The sequence below is a fragment of the Castor canadensis genome, chromosome 12 (genome assembly GCF_047511655.1).
Source record: "Castor canadensis chromosome 12, mCasCan1.hap1v2, whole genome shotgun sequence".
Lineage (NCBI taxonomy): Eukaryota > Metazoa > Chordata > Mammalia > Rodentia > Castoridae > Castor > Castor canadensis.
The window spans coordinates 7,348,233-7,371,747 of record NC_133397.1 but is presented as its reverse complement, the minus strand read 5'-3'; the positions used below and the strand labels follow the sequence as shown (position 1 = coordinate 7,371,747).

The 23,515-nt window shown below is 44.6% G+C and overlaps 1 protein-coding gene across 6 annotated transcripts in view; it reads right to left on the bottom strand.

The window, feature by feature from the left end:
- Asap2 (ArfGAP with SH3 domain, ankyrin repeat and PH domain 2) overlaps positions 1 to 16,683 on the bottom strand; it is a 154,277-nt gene extending 137,594 nt beyond the window's left edge. For 3 of the 6 annotated variants that reach the window (XM_020178735.2, XM_074049132.1, XM_020178736.2), the window contains exon 1: positions 16,473 to 16,665. In XM_020178735.2, coding sequence (XP_020034324.2) covers positions 16,473 to 16,598 — 126 coding nt within the window. In that variant the 5' untranslated portion in view covers positions 16,599 to 16,665. Of the gene's footprint in view, positions 1 to 16,472 lie in introns of all 6 variants that reach the window. The other 3 variants (XR_012439591.1, XR_012439592.1, XM_074049135.1) reach the window with 2 other exon arrangements.
- Positions 16,684 to 23,515: the final 6,832 nt, after the last annotated feature.

The window sequence follows — 23,515 nt, the reverse complement described above, 5'->3', positions numbered from 1 at the left end:
CCTGCAGTGTACATAGTCATGTAAGAGACTTTACATAAATAAGCAGGTATTTAATGAATGAATGGTTCATCCTTTATTTTTCCAATGGTAAGTTCTTATTTTCAAATAGAGGCAAGATTATATTTTAACATTTTTATTATAATGTTTACTTTTAGTATACAAATTATACTCTACATATATAGCCAGATGCCCAAGACCAAATGCTAAACCTTCTAACCCCTCTTACATGCACTGGGATGAGAGAGGTACATTTGAGGACATATGGGCACACACAAAACAAGTCCTGCCTTCAAGATGCTTATTCCTGAAGTGTGCTTCATCCTCTCCCTGACAGACCACTGTTCCTCCTTCCCTCCAGCTCAGGAGTTCTTTGAAGAAGGGGCTCTAATCATCCAAGGCCTATACAGAGCTGTAATGAAGGAAGGAATGAAAGCTTGAACAAACCAACCAAAGCCCACCAACCCCAGGACATGGCCACAAGCTGGACGACAGGTCTGACAAGAGAGTAGTCACCATTAACTACCCTGGCCACATATTCCTTCCTCTGAATTCCCAAAGCATTAATTCAGGCCCCCATCACCACCTGCCTGGCAGCGGCCAATGTCTCCTACTGGTCTTTCTGCCTCTGGCTTTTCTCCCCTTTGATGCTTGCTCCTCCTCTCCATCTCCACCCCCAGGCCGGACCTGTCTTCCTCAAGCCTACTCCACTCAGGCTACTCTTCTACTCAAAGGCCTCTGACATTTCCCTACAGCCTCCTGAATCAATTCCCAAAGGACAAGCTCAGTCTCCCATAATTCAGCACTGACCCACTTATCACCTAGACTTTCTGATGACCTCAAGAGGTAAAATCAGGACCAAAGAGGTAAAGGCAAAAACACTCTCATTTAATATAAACTTCTAAGGATAGAAAAGGTTATTTCCATAGATAGCAAGTGCCTGGTCACTACAGCAAGCAGATGTCTGTGTGTCACACAGACCACTAGATAAGTGGTCTATGACCTTAAATGAACTTAAGGTTCTGTAGAACGCAAAAATTCTGTTCTGGGTTGGAACAGGCTCTCTATCTACTTGAACCCAACATTCTAACTCAGGAGTAGGACAAATTTTTTCCCATAAAGGGTCAGGTGGTAAATATGTTAGACTTTGTGGGCAACATATACACATTGTTGCTAATTCTTTGGATTTGTTTTGGTTTTGTCCCACAACCCTTAAAAATTGTGAACACCATTTTTAGCTTACACTTTTTTGCACACAAAAACAGGCCCTAAGTTCTAGTTTGCTGGTCTCTGCCCTGACTGAAGAGGAACAAGTCTTAAGTGCCCCAAACCCAACTTGCATTCTCCAACTCACACACCTCAACTCAAGCTAACCCTCCGCAGACATTCCATGCTACAGACAAGAGAAGCCAGAACCACACCCCAGCACAAAAGAGGCATCTGGAGCTGTGTGGATGAAACCAGGCTCTGTAGCAATTTAGGCTTCAGAACACAGACATTTCAGGTCTGACTTCAAGATGGACACACAGATGGACAGGTGGATAGATGGGTAGATGGATAAAAAGGCCATGTAAAGTTAAAGAGTAACCAAGAATTCAGAGAAGAAAGTGGTTCTGATGGATGGGTGATGTTAGAGAAGGTTTATAGAAGAAAAGATAACTATCTATATACTGGCAACACTGGGGTTTGAACTCAAGACCTCACGCTTGCTAGGCAGGCGCTCTACTACATGAACCACTCCACCAGCCCTATTTTGTGTTAGGATTTTTTGAGATAGGTCTTGTGAACTGTTTGCCCCAGCTGACTTTGAATCTCAATCCTCCTTATTTCTGCCTTCGGAGTAGCCAGGATTACAGGCACGAGTCACTGGTGCCCAGCAAGATCAATATATTTTTCAATGAAGAAATTAGATATTAACTAGGATACGCTACAGAGCAGAGACTTCAATAATTCTTAATTTTTTTTCCTGTTTCTTCAATGGTTTTAAAAGATCACATGACAGCCTTGATTTTGCCAATCAAAACGAATTTATTTCCATACAGTCCAGCGCTGTCTGGATTTAAGACATTCAACAAATATTTTCTAAGAACCACCACAGTGGGCTGCATAATTCTCAGTCCTCACCTTATGTAAACTCAGTGCTAGGCATGAGGACCCCTCATGAAAGCTATGACTGCAAGAGGGGTACTTTGGATTTGAAACGCCAGAGAACTGTGAGGTCAACCAGGAAACTGCACGTTGGGACAGTCATTCACGGGCTTATTCTCTCTCTTCTCATACTCAAGGCAGACACCCGCAGCCCAAGACTTGTCCTTACATGAGGCTACATGTCGCAGAAACACGTCTATGTTATTCTGCCATGAACAAATGTCATCCTCAAAGACATACTAAAAGCCTCCTTTCAGTCAACAGGATAGGAAGGAGGTACTGCACATAAATTAATTTTCTCAGTGAACTAAGCTTAGCAAAATTAAACAGCAAAATTCAAAAATCTCTTCACGGAAGTGTTCCTTAGTGGATTACATGCTTCCCAGCCCAACAAAGCAGAGGACTCTACTGCTATTTCTAGGAGATTCCTGCTGTGGCTTAGTAAGACCCTCTGGGACTCCTGAAGTAGGAGGTGGTCCCACCCTTTGGAGGGGGTCTAACTGACCTCACCTATAAGAGCACTGGACCTCTGCAGCTCTGAACCCACTGTGTGGTCATTTCTGGGAGACCAAGTATGACATGCTACTGACCTTCAGAGAAACAAAATGGGCTTCACCGTAGCTACTTCCTCTTGCACCAAAGGTCTTTTTTGATTTACTCCCAAGCTCTCATGCAAACCTGTTCTATGGCTGACAGCTTATTTCCGCTAACAGCACATTTTCCTTTGGAAAAGCAGTAACAAATTTCTGAAACACTCTTGTGCTGACACTGCTACTCCCTAATTCAATCTAAAATTTAGGAGAGTGTCACCTAGATACTTAGTATGGTGGTTCATGATATATGTAGGCAGAAATAAAGCTCTGGGTGTGACACATCAGGCATCACTGGTTTAGTGTACATACCCATGAAGGATCCAAGGAGATTCATAAATTAAAAGAGCAAATAAACAGGGGTCCTCAAGAGATTTCCTATCAGTGACAACTAAAGCCATTTTGTCCTGAGATCAATCAAACCTCTTTTCCTTTGCTCTGGCCATAAAAAATGAAAGCTGTGTACTCTGAAAATTAAGCTCCTTCCAACATGGCTACAGAAGAAAATAAATCATTTGAAAAGAAAGAACAATAATCCTGGTCCTAGAAAACTGAGAGCCGGCAGAGTGGTAGGTAATTAGGCCTATGCTCAAAGTCATGGCAAAGCAGCAGCTTCTAAGTGTAACCTAGGGAAAAGAGAAGGTCTGTGCCTGCAATTCCAAACTGCAGCTCCACTCCCAAGCCCCCTCTGGAAAACAGCTTCTTTTAAAGAGAAAACATAGGCCCAGAGGGTCTAGAAACACACCAAGGAAGTGAGGGTCAATGGAAAATGCAGAGGGAAAAAAAGGTGGAGAGAGGATGGGAAATCTGGGCTCTGGACACTGCTTAGACTGCAGCATAAGCATTCCCGAGGGAAAGGCAGAACCAGGAATGTGAAGAACAGAAGATGAGGAGGATGAAAAAGGTAGAGAGCTATCCTGCCTTCCAGAGTTTTCGGTGAGGGCTCCCTCTCCCCTGTGGCACTAATCCAGCAGAACCTCTCCAGATTGAAAACTTACAACCTGGCAAGGCAAGCTGTGATGAAGCAAACAAAAGTTTCAGGTGCTTACAGCCCAAATGCCGCAGTGGTGAACAGCCTCACTCCCTCCCAAAAAAGAAAAGCAAAAGAGAACTCACAGGAAAGAAGAAAAAGAGGAATCTCAACAACTACCTGTTGTCAACAGGAGCTGCTGTCCATGGGGAACAAATCAAGGTGATGCTTACAGGAGGAGGCCACCAAACACAGCTGGGCAAACCACAGGTAGTGAGGCCTGGCTCCTGCTAAGCCTTAAACCTCCCTCGAGACTCCCAAACACCACAGCCAAATGAGACAGTATCTGGAGCCCAGGCACCAACGCAAAGACATCTCCACTAACTTCCTTTGCAACCAAGGACCAAGCAGGCATATCTTCCCGTTTTCTCAGCAGACAGAGAGCCCATATGAGAAGGAATAAAATAAGTCAAATTAAACACAAGGAAATTCATCTATACATAAAAACAGTTGTTTGAATACCAAAGTTGGTCATGCAATAAAATTACTAAACTACTATTCCATGCAAATTATTAGGCAGTTAAAGATCACTTAAAAACTAATCCAGCAGTTGGGCAAGAAAAGAAAAGGCAGCCAGCGTGTTAAGGAATAAAGCTATCTCTATCTGCACATACTGTCTTGTTACAGAAAATCCTAAGAACATACACACATAAAAGTAAATAAACTGTTTTTATTTACTTTTTATTAGCATGTTACAGTTGTGCAAGGGGTACAGTGTAACAACTACATAAGTGCTTACAATATATCTTAGTTGTCCTGTATTTCTCTTTTATCCTCTCCTCCCCCCTTCTGAGAATAATTTTAATGGGTTTCACTGTTCTGTTTTTATACATGAATACAAAATACTTCCACCATATTCACCTTCCTCCCTTCCCACTGGTACTCACCCCTAGACAGAATCTGTTTTACCTTCCTGTCCTCCATTTACTAAAAAAGAACATTTTGTTAGTTTGTGAAAGTTACACAGGAGTTTTCATTGTGACATTTTCATATATACATGTATTATACCCTGAATTGGTTCATCCCCTTCATTATTCTCCCTAAAACATTGCTGAAAGAAATTAAAGACTAAAATAAATGGGAAAAATCACAAGCTCATACATTAGATGTTAAAATGGTTTATTAAGATGTCTATATTCCACACATTGATCTACAGATTCCACACCACACCCACAAAAATTCTAGCTGACTTGTTTGCAGATACTGAAGTTGATCCTAAAATTCCTATGGACACGCAAGGGACCCAGAATGGCCAAAACAACCTTGGAAAAGAAGAAGAGTTGGAAGACTCACACTTCTGATTCCAAAACTTACCCTCAACTGACAGAAATGGAGACTGGGTGGCACTATCACAAGACAGACATAAAGATCAATGGAACTGAACTAAGAGTCCATGTATCAACAATAACTGATTTTCAAAAAGAACACCAAGAGAATTCAGGTGGAAAAGAACAGTCTTTTCAACAAATGGTGCTAGGACAACTGAATATCTACATGCAAAAGACTGAAGTTGGATACCTACCTAACTCCTCATATGAAGACTGACTCAAAATAGATCAAACACCTAAATGGAAGATCTAAAACTACAAAACAGAAGAAAATACAGGTGCAGATCTTTACGATCTTGTATTAAACAATACTTATGACACCAAAGACACAAGCAACCAAAGGATAAGTAGCTGTTCTAGACTTAATCAAAACTAAAACATTTGTGTTTCAAACAGCACCATCAAGTGAATGAAAAGACAATCTTCAAAACAGGTATTTACATATTATATAAATGATAGTTGCATATTATATAAGTTATTAGGGTGCACTGTCCAGAATGTATGAAATACGCTTGCAACTCAACAATAAAAAGACAACCTAATATAAAAATGGACAAAAGATTTGAATAGGTATTCCTCCAAAGAAGATACACGAATAGCCACAGGCACATTCACTCTACATCCATCAGGGAAATGAAAATCAAACATACTTCACTCTCACTGGCACGGACATAATCAAAAACAGACAATCACTGGTGTTGACAAGGATGTGGAGAAACTGGAACACTTACACGTTGACACTCAGAATGTAAAGCAACACAGCCATTTTTGAAAAGTTTGTTGCTCCTCAAAAAGTTAAACATCAAGTTACAATAGGACTAAGCAATTAATTCTACTACTAGTATACACCCAAGACAAGTAAAATACAAATCTACCCAAAGACTTGCACAAAAATATTCAAAGCATTATTCACAACAGCTCAAAAGCAAAAATAACCCAAATATCCATCAACTGATGAATAGACAAACAAAATGTGAAACCATATAATAAAACAGATTCTGCCATAAAAACAAAAAAAGGAAACGAAGTATAGATTCATGCTACAACTTGAATGAGCCTTGAAAACATCAAACTATGTAAAAGTCAGATACAGATGGCCATGTGTTACATGATTCCACACATGAAATGTCCACAATAGGCAAATTCAGAGGGACAGCAGGTTAGTGGTTTTCAAGGATGGAAGAAAGGGGAATGGGGAGTGAGTGATTAAGTGTATAGAGCTTCTTATTTGTGAGGAAAATATTCTGGAATAGTGGTAGTGGCTATACAACTATAATATACCAAAAATCACCGAGTTGGGTATTTTAAAAGAATAAGTATAGTGATATGAAGACTATATATTTTTAAAACAGCAACAACTAAAAAGTACATCAAGAAGCCAGAGAAACACTTTTTTAAAAAATATAAATAATTCAACTTGAAGATACAACTTAGGACCTATGCTGCCTTTTTCAGGACTACAAATTCACCATTTCTTACTGGTATTTATTCCTACCATGTATATCACAGCCATTTCAAATCCAATATGTGTGGTACCAATAACTATGGGTTTTCAGGCTAAGACCATGGTCAGAGGTCATCTAATCCAAACCCCTCACTTTAGCGAATAGACATCCAGTGACTGGCTCAAGGTCACACGGTAAAGTAAGTTCCACTCAGAACTGGAACCAAGATCCCTTACCTCCCTAGCTGGTGTTCCTTCCACTCTACCACACAACATAACCAACACCAAAGAGCAAAAGTAAGAATCACTGCTTCTAGGAGAGCACACACCTTCCAATGATGAGAACATTGCTCCTCAATCTAAAGAAAAGCTGTTAGAACCTTGATAGAAGAAAGTCAGTGTTCATGTCATATTCAGCAGTTCACATCAATGACCATAACACCTTGGGATCACTAACACAGCCTGAATTTCAACAGAGAAGCACTGTACAAGATGGATCAAGAGACCAAGACATGTGGCAAGGACTGCAAAAAAACACTACAAACAATAGGCACAGCCCCATTTGTCCCAAAGTGAAACCAGCAATGCACCTAGGGAACTCCTGCTCCAAGTCCAACTACCATCATGATTCCAGGCATAGTTATGGGGAGAGAATCTCTAAAAGGAAAAGTGGTAAAGTCCACTTTGATCTCTAACTTCTTGACAAGTATGAATATAAACAGCCAAGACAAAGAGAAACATAGAGAAGGTCAGAAAAAGTTAAGCAAGAGACAGGTGACTGGTTGTAGAGCCAGAAGGGCTACTGTTCTCATCTCTCTCTCCAGTGTAATTGAGGCTGGCCAGTGGCCACCCGCTCAGGCCCAGGAGCTAACAGATGAGAGGTTCCAGGGGAGCCTAGCATAAGGACTTAACATTCTCCCTTCCTTCCAAATCTCTGCAAAGTCCCCTAACTGGCAGCAGGGTGCTGACTCCTCCACCTGAGTCTGCCCAGACATGCACACATCCATGAGTCAGCCTTCACGGTCATCTCAACAAACACAGATTTGCTGACACTGAGGAAACACTCTGTGTATGAATGCCTTTACACATAGTCCTGACAGTATTTGGGAACCCTCAGCCCTAAGGGAGGCAGATCTGTTACTTCAACTCACTTCCTGGCAGTGAAAATCTCTTAATAAACACCTCTGATGCTAAGTGGGGGGGGTGCCTCCCCACCCCCACCCCTTTAAACCCCCCCTCCCCCCTTCATGTTTGATGACCCTAGGGGTACGCAATCATACCTCCTCTAAGTCAGCAACAATGGAGCCTGGCCTAAGAGGGTCAACAGTCACCAGCCTGCACTAAGGAAACCCACAGACACCTTCCAAGGAACCTTCCTCCACAGGCAACAGAGATCCTGGTAGAAGACTGCCAAGGGCATTGAAGGACCAACAGGAGGGGACCTGAAGGACACTCGAGCTAATTAAGCTCCACATGGCTGGGATTCCCACTCTGCCAATTGCTGGTTATAGGACAGGGAACCTGGAGTCATGTAATTCCTCTGAGCCTCAGTCTCCTTAACTATGAAATAGAGAAATAGAACCTATTTTGTAGGATTAAGAGGATCAAATAATCAATCTTAAACATAGCACATTCCTTAACATAGAATTAAAGTCCAAATAAATGTCTGCTATTGTCATTTTGTTTTTTTAACAAAACTCTAATTGTGTGATTTCTTCTTAGAAGGTAGAAAAAGAAGCCCCTAAGATCCTGAGTGGTTGCTGAAATCCAAAAAGACAAGGGAATCCATCATTTCAGGGCACTGTCTTCATTGCCCATCTGATTTTACTGACAAAGCCATCTCCAGCATCAAGTGAAAAGGTGACATCATTTATAACACTGTTTGCAGGGCAGGCCTCCCGCCAGGGTGTGAGCAATACTGGCCACTTTCACACTCGCAGGGCTGGACACCAGCAGAGCAGAGAGAAAAAGAGGACCTACTTCTCTAGCAAGGATGGAGGAGGGAGGGAGAAAGCAGAGAAGCAGCAGGGATTTACCAGAAGCACCCACTCAAGAAATGCACTAAAACCAACAGCAAGAAAGAACCTGTGCTAGCCCTGTGGCAACAGCACCAAGGGCCTTCCCAGGCACTGGCTCTACAGAGCAGGTGGCTGCTAAAAAAAAAAAAAAAAAAAAAAAGAGCAGACTCTGGTGTCAAAATTAACTCTGGCTCCATCACATCCCAGCTCTGGGAACGCAGTAAAGTAGCCCAAGTTCTGTGCACCTCATAGGGTTTAGTGGTAACTAAACAAGTTATAATCAATGTATTAAAGCAAGCTTGGCACTCGGTAATTGTTCAATAAATATTACAAAGAAAAGACAAGGGGGAGAAGACTAACATCAACCTCACCCATTCCCAAACACAGTCGCATAGCGGCAGCAGTATTTCAAATCCATAACCTTATACATAACCTCACCAAAAACAACACAGACTACAAGGCTCCCTCAAAACCCTGAGCAGAAGGTGCCTGGAAATCTGCCACTGTTTCACACTGGATTATGTCCTACACCAAGGGCAGCCTATGACATGCCAGACAAACAAGAAAGGTGCAAATAGGAGAGATGGCCCACAGAGGCCACCAACTCCCTGGTCCTGACTATAAGACTGGTGAGACTGCAGGTCTGCCAATCCCTTAAGCATCCACAAGTTGATGGACTAGCCCCCAGGGCAGGAGAAACTGCCAAGGATGACCCTGAAGCAATACAGGGTCCCCACTGACATCAAACCTAAAAGGCTTTTTTCCCCATCCCCAGAGCTCTTGTAAACATTTTTACCGTAATGCTAACACTGGCTCAAGGTGCATCTCCTCCCAGCTGGACTCCAATTCACAATGACAGGATAGAGCTTAACAGCATTGTTGAAGAATCAATCACTTTGAAGAAACAATTAACTCAAGGGATCTTACCATGCAGCCTGGAATTCTTAAGTCTTGAATCCAAGGAGTTCATAAACTTGGATTGGAAAAAAGATGTACATTTGTACCTCGTTATTGTCTAAGTGAAATTTAGCATTTTCTTCAATTATGAATGAAACCAACACACTAGCACAGCGTTAGCAATACCTGTGATTCCAATAAAAGATGGTAATACCACATTGTGGTTACCAGAAATGTCTCACAGTATAGTATTCCACAACTGAGGTATTTATTAGACCTACTACTAAATCTTCATATTAGTAAAAATCATGAATTAGTATGGCATAAATTTATAAAGTATTTTGCAAACTGCATTTTAATATAATTGGTTTCGTTTGAAAGCTTAAGTATTTTTTTTTTTTTGGTGGTACTTGGGCTTGAACTCAGAACCTCATGCTTGCTAGGCAGGAGCTCTACCACTTAAGCCATTCCATCAGCCCTGTTTTGTGTTGGGCATTTTCAAGATGGGGTCTCTCAAACTATTTGCCAGGGCTGGCTTCAAAACCATGATCCTCCTGACCTCTGTCTTGAGAGTAGCTAGGATTACAAGTATGAGCCACCACCCAGCCTGAAAGCTTAAGTATTTTATTCTGTGCATTAAAACATCTGTCTGAACAGGGCATAGTGGTACACTCCTATAATCCCAACACTCACAAGGTCTGATGGGAGGATCACAAGCTCAAGGCCAGCGTAGGTTACATAGTGAGACGCAGTTACCAAAAAAAAGATAAAATTGCTCATAAAACCTGAGGTTATATCCTTTATACAGAAGAAGCTAGTCCTGTCCCCTTTTACAGTCCTGGCAGCCAGCATTAACAATATAAGGGGCTAATACACATTTATGAAAAATACACTCAACCGAATTCCCTTATAAAAACGGCCATCATCATAAAAACACAGCTGGAGCACCTCAGTTCCTACTGATGGCCCACTTACTCCACAGCAGCACCAACATAAAGCAATGGGAGAGGCGCACGCAGAAGGGCTCTGACCAGCACACTCTGAAAGCACACGCACAGGGTCATACCATGAATGATGTGTAGGTGAACATCACCTCCAGTGTTCACAGGGAGCTGAAACAGGGACAGCATGCCAGGCACACAGCACTCAAGACCCAACACCTGCCATTATCTGCTGGAAACGCCATACACAGCGAGGTACCTTCTGCTCTACTCACCAAAGCTTCAGTCCCTCCCTACTCAGGGTCTACAATAAGACATATAACCAGCCACGCTGCACAGCACACAGCTGGCCTCAGCTCTGACACTACGCAGCACAAGACAGTGCCAGCTTTACCACAGGGCCAAGGGGAAGCCCATTCTTCAGATGGCCTACTTTCAGGCAGGAACTCTGCTGTTCAGCCCCACACCACAGCACACAGTAACAGGTGCCAGCAGGCTCTTGCCACTCTTCTCACACCAGGAATCTCAATGAACCCTCACCACTGCCACCATATCACCTGGATGCCTGCAAGAGCCCTCCCAACCCCCAAGTGTAGCCTGCGCAACCTCTAGTCCTCCTCTTTGCTTTCATGTTCTGCTGGTCTATTTTCCCTGGAACCACCATTGTGAAGATATTAAAATATAAATCAGACCATGTTATTCCCTACTTAAAACCTTTCAACAGCTTCCCATCACACCACAGCCAAAACCAAATTCCCTACCCAAGGCAGACAAGGCCCAATATGAGCTAGTCTAACCTGTTCTTTTTTTTTTTTTTTTTACATTTTTTTCTTTATTCATTTATTTGTATGTGCATGCATTGTTTGGGTCATTTCTCCCCCCTGCCCCCCACCCCCTCCCTCCGACCTACCCTTCTGATGGGCTCTGCAGCCCCCTGTCTAGAACACTGGCCTTTCTCTGTCCTCATGTGCTCCGAGCCTGCTCCCTCCCATCTTAGGCTTTTTCCCAGGTTTCTCTAAGCAGATCTTCCACAGTGGCAGGCATCCTCCTTGGCATTCCAGACTGCTCAAACTCTGCAGAGGCCTTTCCTGATTTGTTCCCTGACCTCCAAAATCACTTTCCATCCCAGGGTCATACATAACTTTTCCTTACAGAGCCTATCGCTATCTGGCATAACGTCAGTGACTATCGACCCTTTTGGGAGGAGCCTTTAAAGAATGTGGAGGCCCCCCAGGCCTCACCCAAAGCAATCAGATCAGAATTTTAGGAGTAGGGCCAGACTCCTCTAGTCCTCAAACGCCTCCAGGCAACTCTGTTGTGCAACCAGGGCTCACTGTCTAGAGCAATGCTTCTCAAACACTTATGCACAGTATGCACCTGTTAAAATGCAGTCAGACTGGGCAGGTCTAGGTAGGATCTGAGGTTCTGCATATCTGACAAACTCTCAGGTAAAGCCAATACTGCTGGTCTGTGAATCATTTTGGAGTTGCAAAGGTCCAAAGCTGTACCGTCCAACAGAACTTTCCGCAGTGATGAAAATGTTCTAACTCTGCTCTGTTCAACAGTCACCACTAGCCACATGTGGCTATGGCTACTGAGAATTTGAGACAGGCTATTTGGCCAAGGAGCTGACTACCATGCCGGGGACAGCAGGTCTAGAATATACCTGCTCCACTATGAAAGGCAATGTGGTGTGTAAGGATCAAGGTTCACTACAGATTCTTAGCCTGAGCAGCCCTCTGCAGACTGGGTTCAAGTGAAAATCCCACCACAGAGGCCTTGTTGGTCACCAGCTCAGGGGTGGGTAAATATTTTCCTAAGGCAGGGAGGCAGATACAGGAGACCACATTGAATCATGCTGGTGACTAAAAAAGGTGACTACCTTGGTCTCAAGACTCAGACACATACCACCAAACAAGCTCCTCCCCAACCACAACCCCAGGTACTCAAGCCGCTCCCAGTCCTGTGCGTCCTGTGCGTCAGTAACACCCTTGCTATTTTTAGACACATCTCACAACAATGTCAGTATACTGATTTGCTGGAAGGAGTCTGTTTCTTACCTAGACCTTGGCTCTTTCACAGAGAGAACATATTCCTCTTGGTATTCTAATCCCCTCAGCTAACACGCAGCAGGATTCCATAAATCCTGAATGAACGGCAGGAACCCATGAGGGAGGAGTAGGGTTAGTATTTTTATTGTTAATCATAAGAGAGAAACTGAATTCAGCAAGGGGGAGAAAAATCACACAAGAAGGTAGTTCCCTCCTTAACTGATTCAAAATGTGCCAAATACATAAATTCAGATTTCAAAACAGTATAAAAAGATGGCCCTGTTGGACCCATAAAGGCTCACTTCCAACATGAATTCCCTGGGTAAGAAGGTGGTGTCCTCTTGACCACAGACACAAAATCTGTCAGCCTGGGATGTGAGGAGCTTTTTCACAAGCCAGTCATAAAGGGCTAAGACTCAGAATCACAGTGTTGTTTAAAAAGCACCAGGCCTGGTTCCCACTGTAACTGCCTGGCAGGGCTGGCCCCATGGACAGTAGGGCCCCTGGGAATCTGTGCGGCCCATTTTCCCCTTGCAGTCAGAACCCTCTGCGTAGGACAGCAATGAGATTGCCAAGGTAACCAAGGACAACAGAGTAGAGAATTATGGCCCCGGAAGGAAGTAGATTAAATTTTAATACTTAGGAGTCAACATCAAATTTATTTTTAAAACTACATCAATGCCAAATAAGCAAAGCAAAACGCATGGTGCTATAAAGAAAAGCATTAACTGCAACGATGAACATTCCATACGTCTACAATTTTTCCATTTTGAGAATATCATGAAGTGCCCAGAAGCTCAAAGAAGCTAAGACACAATGAAACAGAACAAAACAAAACAAATAAAAAGCTCTCCTTTCAGATTCATGCACACCTACTTATTTTCTCCATTTTTTTTTCCAAAAGCACAGGGCAGACTCCAGTTGCAGAACCACCATACTCTGCGAAGTTGGCTAAAATTGTGCAAAATAATTTTTTAAAAAATTTCATCCAGGAAAGTGATCACCAAGTGAAAATTTTAAAACATAGCTATGCTCTCACCTGCTACCCAGGAAGCAAACTGATTAAAAAGAATGCAGGAGCAGCAGACACATGGCAGTTTTTCATTTACACATTCCTTCAACCATTCACCCATCCCCCTACCCTTCCTCCTATGTTAATGCCAGTGTCATTCCAGGGTCTGTGTATTAACTCTGATATAATCTGGTAAGAAGTCAGCATTTAATAAACTAGTTGTCTGTTAGGTGCTATATTGTGCATCTCACCACAATCCTCGGAAACAGATATTGTTAGCCACACTGTAAATCTGAGGAAAAAGAAAAATCTGGGTCTCTCACCCAAGTTCACACAAGGGGCAAGTGGTGGAGCCTGAACTTGAACCCAGGTTGATCTATCTGGCAAAAGAGTAATTTAGGGAATGCAGCATTATTAAAAGTGAAAGGAAGCAGCAATTTCTGAAAACAGCATGGAGCCGAGTTCAAATTCCACTCCTTAGCTATATAACTTTGAGCAAATTACTTTACTCCTCCCAGCCTCAATTTCCTCATCTATAAATCAGGAATGAGGATTAGAGCCAACAGATGTGAGGTTTATAGTGTAGTGTAGGGCAGCTACAAGTGTGCAAATCAAAAAAAGCACATTTCAGTTGGAAAATGTTGACAGACTGAGCTTCCACTGAAGATTAATACATTCACAGAGGTTAATCAGTTTAAAATTAGTTTACTAATTCCATAACTCATTTACACATAGAACCAAGGGCTTGTAAATTTTAAACTTATTTTATTTCTGTTAAGTGCATAACTTTGTCGCAACACCCACTCTCATGTCTCATCTCAGTGTAGGAAGTAATTGTCTGTCTAAAACCAAAATATTGTGGGCATTTGTTAATTACACTGTACGCAAAGAAAAGTTTTGTAATGGAGCTGAACACTAAATACTCTGAGGTGGGGGAAAGCATTATTTAAAACAATCCATGCTGATCCCACTCAGAAAGTAAACATCTTTCAAATTTTGTTATAAATCCAAGTTCACACATACTATCATCACAGCATATAGAGTGGATTTACTTAAAGTGAAATAAACCTGCAATGATTTTAAATTTCCCATTTTTGAGACTTGAACCCATTCATTCTCTGCTTAAATGGCAACACGAAGTAAGCTTGCAATTTAACCAAATGACCAAATCCAGTCTCTCTTCAATCTGCTCAGTAACTGAGCTCCAGGGTAAATCTGCTGCACAGCATACAAAAGCAGCTTTGGAGTCATCCACTGTAAATTAAAATTAATCAGAGAGAGGGTATGCCAACTTTAATAGCAACTCCTTTCTCTCTGGCTTCCCAACATCTGCCAGTGTTAACAATATTTAACTGACAAACTACAGTGGGAAAAAGCAACAGAACTTTAAATATAATTAAGCGTTTTGATAAGGCACCATGTACAAAGCTCCTTTCCCTTAAGAATATTCAGCTTTTTATTGCAATCATTTCCATAAGCATTACTAATGCTTACTTTCAAAACACTGAAAGCACTGCTCTTCAACTGGCACTGGTGAAAATACTCCACCCCACTGGCCTCATCTGAAGGTATCAGATCTGGGGATCAGTGAACTCAGGACAAAAAGTTTACATGCAGCACTCTTCTGCCAAAAACAGGGAGGGAAGATGACGGAGGGAGGATGTCCTAGCTACACTTCCAACATTCAGAATGCTGAATCTGGTATTTTTCATTTAGCATAGTATTGACTGTTTATGTCTACAAAGAAAAAATTTCCACTAAGGAAAAACATTCTAGATTTTTTTAAAGCAATTGCTAACAGCGGATGCTTTATTCCAACTACTGGGAATTTTATTTATGACACAGCTTAATTTAAAGCTGTCTGGTGACACACACATCCTTCCTATTCACTTTAGCCCAGGCATTTTCTTCTAAAGTATCTACAATACCGATTTTTTGAAACTGTAACTAGAAGCCGTGGCCAAAAGAAATGTAATCATCTGTTCACTACTACCACACGTGTGGTTGTACACCAGTCACCCATTATGAGCCAAGCGAGTGCTAGCACTTCACACACAATGCCTCTGACGCTGAAATGATGCATTTCTAACCCCTTTTGGTAAGTGGGGAAAATGAGGATGAAGGTAGGCTGTGTCCCAAACCACAGCGGGCAGGCAAGTGGCCCCTGTACTCTCAGACAGCCCCTTGCCATACTGAGGGCTGCTTCAATGTCCAACCCCAGCTGCTTTGCTCCTAAGTGGTCCCTCTCCCGGAGATCTGGAGAGCTCACTGGCTGGCAGCTCGGCACCATGACTTTGCACCTTGAAAGCACTTTACCAAAATTAGGCCTTTTCCATAATGAGGGAAAGGGGAGGCGATCAGGGTTCCAGCAGGTACGACACAGGTAACCGGGGAAGCAGCCACCAAAGGCCTCTGGACCTCCAAGCTCCCGCTCAGTAACACACGGCGTCCGCGCTCCTCTGCGGCACAGTGTGGGAGCGGCCAGGCCTCCTGGCTGGAGTGGACACCCCCTTTTCCTGAGTAGCCTGATCCCCTGGACAGGCCCGAGTTGGGGCGCCGCAGAGAAGCCGGCCCCCGCCGGGCCACTTCTGGAACAAGTTGGTGAGGTCCGCGCGGGGGACCACCACCCAGGGCCCCGGCGGGGGCCGGACTCCCTGCTCGCAGCCGACCCGGGCTCTCGGCCCGGACGAAGTTGACGGCGCTGGGGGGAAAAAGGACGCGGTCCCCGAACCCCGAGAGGGAAATGAGGACGGGTCGGGGGGGGCTCCCCAAGAGGCCCAAGGTGGCCATCCAGCCTCTCCTCCGAGCCACCTCCACGGGAACAAAGGGCTTCTGTTTCGGGCAGGGCTGGTCCGGCCGCGTCCGGCTCTGGGGGACCAGAAACTTTTCCCTGGATGTGGACGCGGGACGGCGGACTGGGGGGGCGCGAGCCGCGGGGCGGGGGCGGGGGCCGGGGCGCGGCGCTGCGGTACCTGCGGCCGGAGCCGCCCGGCCGAGGCCGCCACCGCTTGCTCACCTCCTCGATGGCCGCCACCGTGTTCCGGCACTGCGCCGTTCGGGTGGTAAAGCTGGAGGCCGTGGGCGCCTTGTAGTCCTCATGGGTCTCGGCCACGAATTCCGACACGGAGATCTGATCCGGCATCGCCGCGGCGCGCGGGCGGCCGGCCGCGAGGGAGCCGCCGCTTCAGCCGCCGCCGCTGCGAGCTCCGACCTCCGCTCGGACGCCGCGGCTCTGGCCCGCGGACAAAGGGGAGCGCGGGACGCGGGAGCCGCCGCAGGGCGCGGGCCGGCCGCTGCGGGGCCGACGGCGGGAGCAGGGGCGCGCGCAGCCCCGCAGCTCGGCCCGCCGTCCGCCCGGCCCGCGCGCGCACGCTGAAGGCTGCCGCGTCCGCCGCCGCGTCCTCTCCGAGCGAGCCCCGAGGCGGGCGCGCAGAGCCGGCGGGAACTGCCCGCCACCCAGCCGCGGGCCCCGAGCGCCTCCCGCGGAGAGGGGCGGGTCCCGGCCAGGGCGGGGTGGGGGGAGCGGCCGGAGAGGCGCGGGGCGGGGCGGGGCGCTGGGCCGGGCCGCCAATCGGCGCGCTCGCCGCCGCCGCGCCGCGGGGAAGCGGAGCCTGCAGGAAGGAAGGCGGCGCGCGCCCCGAAACGCCAGCCGCTCCAGGCCTCGGTGCGCCGCATTGTCTCGGCGTTCGGGGCGCGCGGCGCGCGGGGGTTCAAGGGCGCGCCCCCCGGGCCGGCCGCCCACGGACCCCTTCCTAGCCATCCCCGCGCCCTGGTGACCGCCGGGGCATACCGGGGGCGCCGGGCTGTCCCGCGCCGGGCCAGAGCCACCCCCGGCGTGGAATTCCCCCCGAGTTCACTCCAGCCTCAGGGAAGGCCCGGCCAGGGAGAGGACGGTGTGGGGAGCTCGCCCCCTACAGGACGATGCGCGCCTCCCGCCCGGGGCACCCCGCTCCGTGACAAACCCCCCCTGCACCCTACTGGGACTTAGCCACCGGACAGTTCGGGATTCGGTCACGATGACAATAGTGACCATGTAGTGAGTGCCTTACACTGTCATGCTCACAGCCTTAGGAGACAGATAGAGATGGGTATTTATTTTGCATAGAAGACACTTGACCAAAGATCACAAGGTCAAGGTCCAAATCCATGACTTGGAAGAGGGCTTTAAAGGCCTCCTAGTGAGTGTCCAGTCGTGTTTCCTAAGCTTGTACAAATCTGGAAATTATCTATCTGTTGTAAATATTTTAGGATATGAGGCCAGCCCCCACCCTGGAAAGATCACAGTGACGACAGGGAGTGTATGAGTGGAGTGGAATAAGCTTTTTCATTTTGGTTCTGAGAACGTGCAGCCACAACACCAGCCGGACAATCCCAGACATAACTGTCCAGTAAAGAGTTTGAATTAGTACAGGTTTTCATTTATAGCTCCTAAGGAAATTCTCACAGCTGTATTTAAAAACCCAGAAGCTCTGATGACACTAGTCAAATAAAATCACACCCTATAACTCTACACCAGGCATGTAGCATGGCTTCTGTAACCGCCAACCATAAAACCAAGAGAAAATTTACAAAAACCTTTTGTGCATCTAAAAAGGAGGAAGTGTGAGAGACATTGGAAACTCCATCTGTGAGACAAAGCAGTCTCCAGCCGTGGTAGGACAGTGGAGCAGTCAAACAATCTTTTTAAAGCTCCCATGTAAGAATTTGCTGTATGAGGTGGCAGCTTGGGTCAGACATTATGTATGGCTTTTGGTATTTTAGTAGCACTGCATGTGAAATTTAACTTTCTATTAGTGGGTAGCTTTTTATCATTGCACGAGGAAATAATTTGCAACCTAAAAAGCTACATCTCTCTCTCTCTCTCTTTTCCCTGTATGTTTTTTTCATTCCTTTGGTGTTTGGGGCTTTTCTCTAGTTTCAGCTTTCTGCAATCCAAATCCTGTGTGCATGATTCCTACAAGGCCGTTTCTGTTCCCTCATACCTCATTTTCCAGCTATAGTCTTTTTGTTCTCCTTTGAGGTTGTTGAATATACCTCATAACTCTTTAAGTCTTCGTTTGAGGAGGGCTGGTCTCTATGAGGCTATGAGGGATTTCAGAGAAAGTTTTTCTTTGGTGTCTAGTACAGCATTAACCAGACTACTCAAAACTTCTACAAGGACAAAGTTAAGTATGACGTTCGTCTCTGTTCTTTTTTCATAAGCAGCTCCTGTTCTGGTTTCTTGTAGTTTAATATTTTTCAGGTACACGAGCCTGTAGTAGTCTCAAAAGTGAAGTTGCAAAGCTGCATTGCATTAGCCAAATGGAGGAAAAGGCTGGTGGAAAACATGCAAATAAGTAGCCACCATATCTGTTGATGGTGTGAAGGGGACATCACCTCAGTGGAATACTAAAGCAATTTATTCTTCCTCTTCCAGCAGAAATCCAACTTTGCCAGTACAAAAGCCCGGAACTAATGCAAGACCAGAGCAACACGGAGCTAATGCCTCTCATAGGTTAATAAAAGAATGAGTAGCTTTGAACAAATAAAGTTAAACCTGGACCAAGGACACACTGTACACACGAATGTTTTAATGCATCAAAAGAATGTTTTAATGCTCACAAGTGTAATCCTGGCTACTTAGGAAGCTGAGATCAGGAGGATCATGGTTTGAGGCCAGCCTAGGGAAACAGTTCATGAGATCCCATCTCCAAAATGACCATAGCAAAATGGACTGGCGGTGTGGCTCAAGCCATAGAGCACCTGCTTTGCAAACATGAAGCCCTGAGTTCAAACCCCAGTACCACCACCAAAAAAAAAAAAAAAAAAAAATGATAATGCCATTACAGGCCTGTGCTCCCTTATCCAGAATTTCTAAAGGTAAAAAACCCTGAAAATTAGTTTTATCTAGTGATAAAATTGACCTGAAATGAATTGACACCATACAATGTATAGCCTTGTTTATCCTATTCCAAGCAAATATTTATATTTTGCTACAAAATATAAATGTTTCATTATGGACTATTTGTTCCAGATCCCACTAGGGGTGATTCATATGAGCTGGGTTATCCTTTAAACGCTACTAAATTCTGAATCCATATGTATCTGGCCCCTTTGTGTTTCAGATAAGAGATCTGTATTGTTTTAAAAAAGAAAGCAAGTGTTCTGCTTTCTGTTGCTGTAACAAAAATACTTGAAATTGGAAACTTCATAAAGAAAAGAGGTTGGCCAGGGATATAGCTCATTGATCGTATTTGCCTAGCGGGTACAAGATCCTGGGCTTGATGCCCAGCACTGAAGAAAAGAAAAAAAAAGAGGGCTAGGTTTTTTTGTATTTTTTATCTCATAGGTTTCAAGACTGAAAGTTCAAGATCAAGCAGCCCCATCAATTTGACCTCCAATTTGGCCTCATGGTGGATGATAGCATGCCAGAAGCACCTACAAGACTGACCCCATAGTTAGGCAGGAAGCCAGAGAGAGATTTGGGTGTCAAGGTCTGTATTTTATAACAACTCACTCTCATGAGAACTAATGGGAGATCCCTTAACACTTCCAAGGGCAGGATCCCCAGTGCCCTAACTGCCTCCTACTAGGTCCCACCTCTTAAAGGCACCACCACCTCAACACTGCCACACTAAGGACCAAGCCTCCAACACATGAACCACATTCACACCATAACAGAAAAGGAAAGTGTGCTATGGTTTGGACTTTAAATGCCCCCAAAAGTCTTGTTCTGGAGCTGATAGTCCTATTGGGAGGTGGAACCTTTAGTAGGTAGGACCTAGGTGGAGGAAATAGGTCATTGGGGGGGCATATCCTTGAAGGGGATGTTGGGAGTTTGACTTCCTTCCTTTCTCTCTGCTTCTAGGCTACCGTGAGGTGAGCAACTTTCCCATGCCTCATGCTTCCATCATGACATGCTACCTCTCCACAGGTCCAAAAGCAACAGGGCCAAGTGGCTCTGGACTGAAACCCCTGAAACTGTGAGCCAAAGTAAACCTTTCCTCCTTTTAGTTGATTTATCTCGGGTATTTTGTCACAGTAATGGAAAACTGACAGAGAGAGGGAGGGGAGGGCAGGGAAATGAATGTTCAGCATTCCTCTGAGATCAGCTAATAGCCTGTTTTCCAAAGGAATTTTCTGCCTCCAGTGATTCACAAGAATGTCAGACTTTTCACTCAGATCGAGGTGTAAAATAGGTCCTTGCCTCTGAAATTTGCTTGAGGGTTGGCTGGTTTAACACAAGACTTGTCCAGTTCATTTGCTATTAATTTGTAAATGATTACTCTGGGAAGGGACAGAACTGTAGCTTAAAAGAGCTGTGGTAAGCAGTGTAATCAAAACAAAACAAACAAACAAACAAAAAAACCTAGTGATGTGAACCTGAGCATAACTGGAAGTTTCTTTTCCTCAGCATAAAGTGCTTTCCACAAAAAGTATTGTGGAGTGGACTCATTTATCCCCAAAGTTGAATGCATTTGTCACAGTTACCCCACTTTAGCACATTGGGGGAAAATTTAGCACTCTGAAACCGTTTTACAAGTGAAAAATTTTGGTGCTAGCTTTGCTTCTCTGGGATAAGTAAATGAGCCTCCCTGGACTTGAATTAACTCAACTCATGTGTAAAATGGGAAAAGCTTAGACTAGCTCTGGGTTGGTTTGTTTGGTTTTGGAGCTGGAAATGGGACCCAGAGCCCCATGCATGCTAGGCAAGCACTGTGTCACTGGGCTACCCCCCAGCCCTAGGCTAGCTCACTTCTAAGGCTCCTTGCTGCTCCAGCATTCATGATTCCACAACCCATGTTTCATGTTGGTTTAGACACAGAGACAAAGTGCAGTAAGGACCTCATGCTGAGAAAGTGCTGAGAAGCGAATCTTTGGTCCTAGACGTCTGAGAATGACCATGTTCTAGATATCCTCCATAGCTGGCTTTTGAGAGTAGAGGACAAGTGGATTTATTCATAAATCTACCAACTTTACAGAACAACACTTGAGGACTGGTCTGTTTGTTTGCTTGTGTGTTTGTTTGTTTTCACAAACTCTGGATAAATGAGGTATAAGCAGTGCCATGCCAGAGCCAGCGTGCTAACTCCAAAGAGCTGATTGTCATATTTTCAGGAATTCTGCAGATGGTTTCTTACATCCGTGAGGTAGAAGTACTTCCCACTCTTTCCAATTCCTTATTCTGCTAGCTTGAAATTGCCTACAGTAAGAGTGTTTACACCAAATACTAAGAATCACAGCTTGATCTGTTGTTTTTTTGATTGTCTAAACTGAATAACGTAAGTGATATAGAGAATGTCAGTAGTGCAGATTGTACTGAAAGATGTCTGTAGCCATTATGTTGTGAGAGGTAAGGATTTTTGAGGGAATATTCTGATACACCTCTACCTTATCACTTTCATCTCACTCATCTACATGAATGTCAACTGGCGTGACACCAGCAAGTTTTTGGCTGAGCTGGAAAATAATGAAGTGCTTATTTGTTTTCTTATTCTGTCAGATCATGACTGAGCTGCACAAACCGATTAGCTGGGGATGCAATCAGTCAGCAAACAGCAGTGAAAACATTGTGTGCGAATCAGTTAGCGATGTGGAATTTACAATGAAGACAGTGTTGTATAACTTGTGATGACTTATACATTGTGTGCTACACTTTTTTTGAATCAGTAAAGATGAAAATAAGCTTATTTCTGCGGACACGTATTTTTTTTCTTTAAAAAAAGCAGACTGAGCATGCTCTTTTGGACTTATGGTAATACTGAGGGGAGGAAAAAAAAAAAAAGCAGACTGGTAGATATTCACCAGCTCACTTTGTATCTGCTGTGCCAAGAGGCAGAGCATTGGACCTCCCAACTCTGAGTCATGCTCATGGAATTAAACACATCTAGGATAAAACCTCGATGAACTAGATTATATGAGTAAAGGCAACTCATGTTAATAAATATTATTTGTCTTAGAGTAATTAGGAAAATGCCATTTGTTGTTTTCAAGTACTGAGAATAACACAAACAAGTGCCAACAGAGGGTGGAGTTTGTTTTAATGAAAAAGCAAAAAACGAATTTAATTAGCACTCTGTATGTAAATAGGCTTTACTAAATAAAGCTTTTAAAGAGTGATGCAGTAATTTATTTCCTTGAGTTAAATCACTCTCCTTCCTCTGGATGTAGATCCGCTCATGGGTTTTATAGGGTTTCCTGTAGATGGTACAAATGTCCACTGTGTCTCATCTGAACTCTTCCGACTGGGGCCAGAGAACATCTAGAGGCTTCCTAATTGGCTACTGGATAAAATTGAAGCTCTTTGGTTACTGTCTGGCCTAGCCTTTTCCCCAGCTTCCTGTCTGTTTCCCTTTCCCAAGTTGTGCTCTGACCCAGTAGTTGGCAAACTATGACCCAATGGCCAAACACCCCTACCTTTGCCTGTTTTTGAAGTACTCTTGAGATAAGAATAGTTTTGACCTTGTCCAGTGGATTAAAAAATCAAAAGAATAATATTTTGTGGCACATGAAAGTTCTATGGAATGGTGAATGGTCATTAAACTTTCTTGACATCTGCCATACCACTTACCTATTACTCCTGGCAGCCCAGTTGAGCTGTTGCAGTAAACACCAACGGCCACCCACAACAGCATTTGCAGGCCTCTGGCCCTGCATAAGGGATAGCTTGCCAACACCACTCTCAATGCACCAAGCTGCCATTGTTCCCAGTTCCCAGCGCTCTTCTGTGCTTCCCAGTTGAACGAGGCTCTCCTGCCTCGGGTTGGACATCTTAGCTCTCATCTCTCACAGAACACCCTGGGTGCTTCCTTCTCCCCAGGCCCCTCACACTGAGCCCCTGCCTGGAGCTTTCTTCCTCAAGTCCACTTGGGAAACTTCTGGTCATTTTTCAAGATCAAACCCAAGTCTGAATCTAAGGGCTAGAAGAAAAGGTTAGCTTCTTCTTGGAACCCTCTAGGCACAATTGGCCACCTTGCCTCTCTGCTTCCACAGAGCTGTAGATGGATCTCCAGTGTTTCTGTGGAGAAACGGAGTAAAATACAGTACTCGGAGCCCAGTGCTCTGTGGACCTCCTTCCTG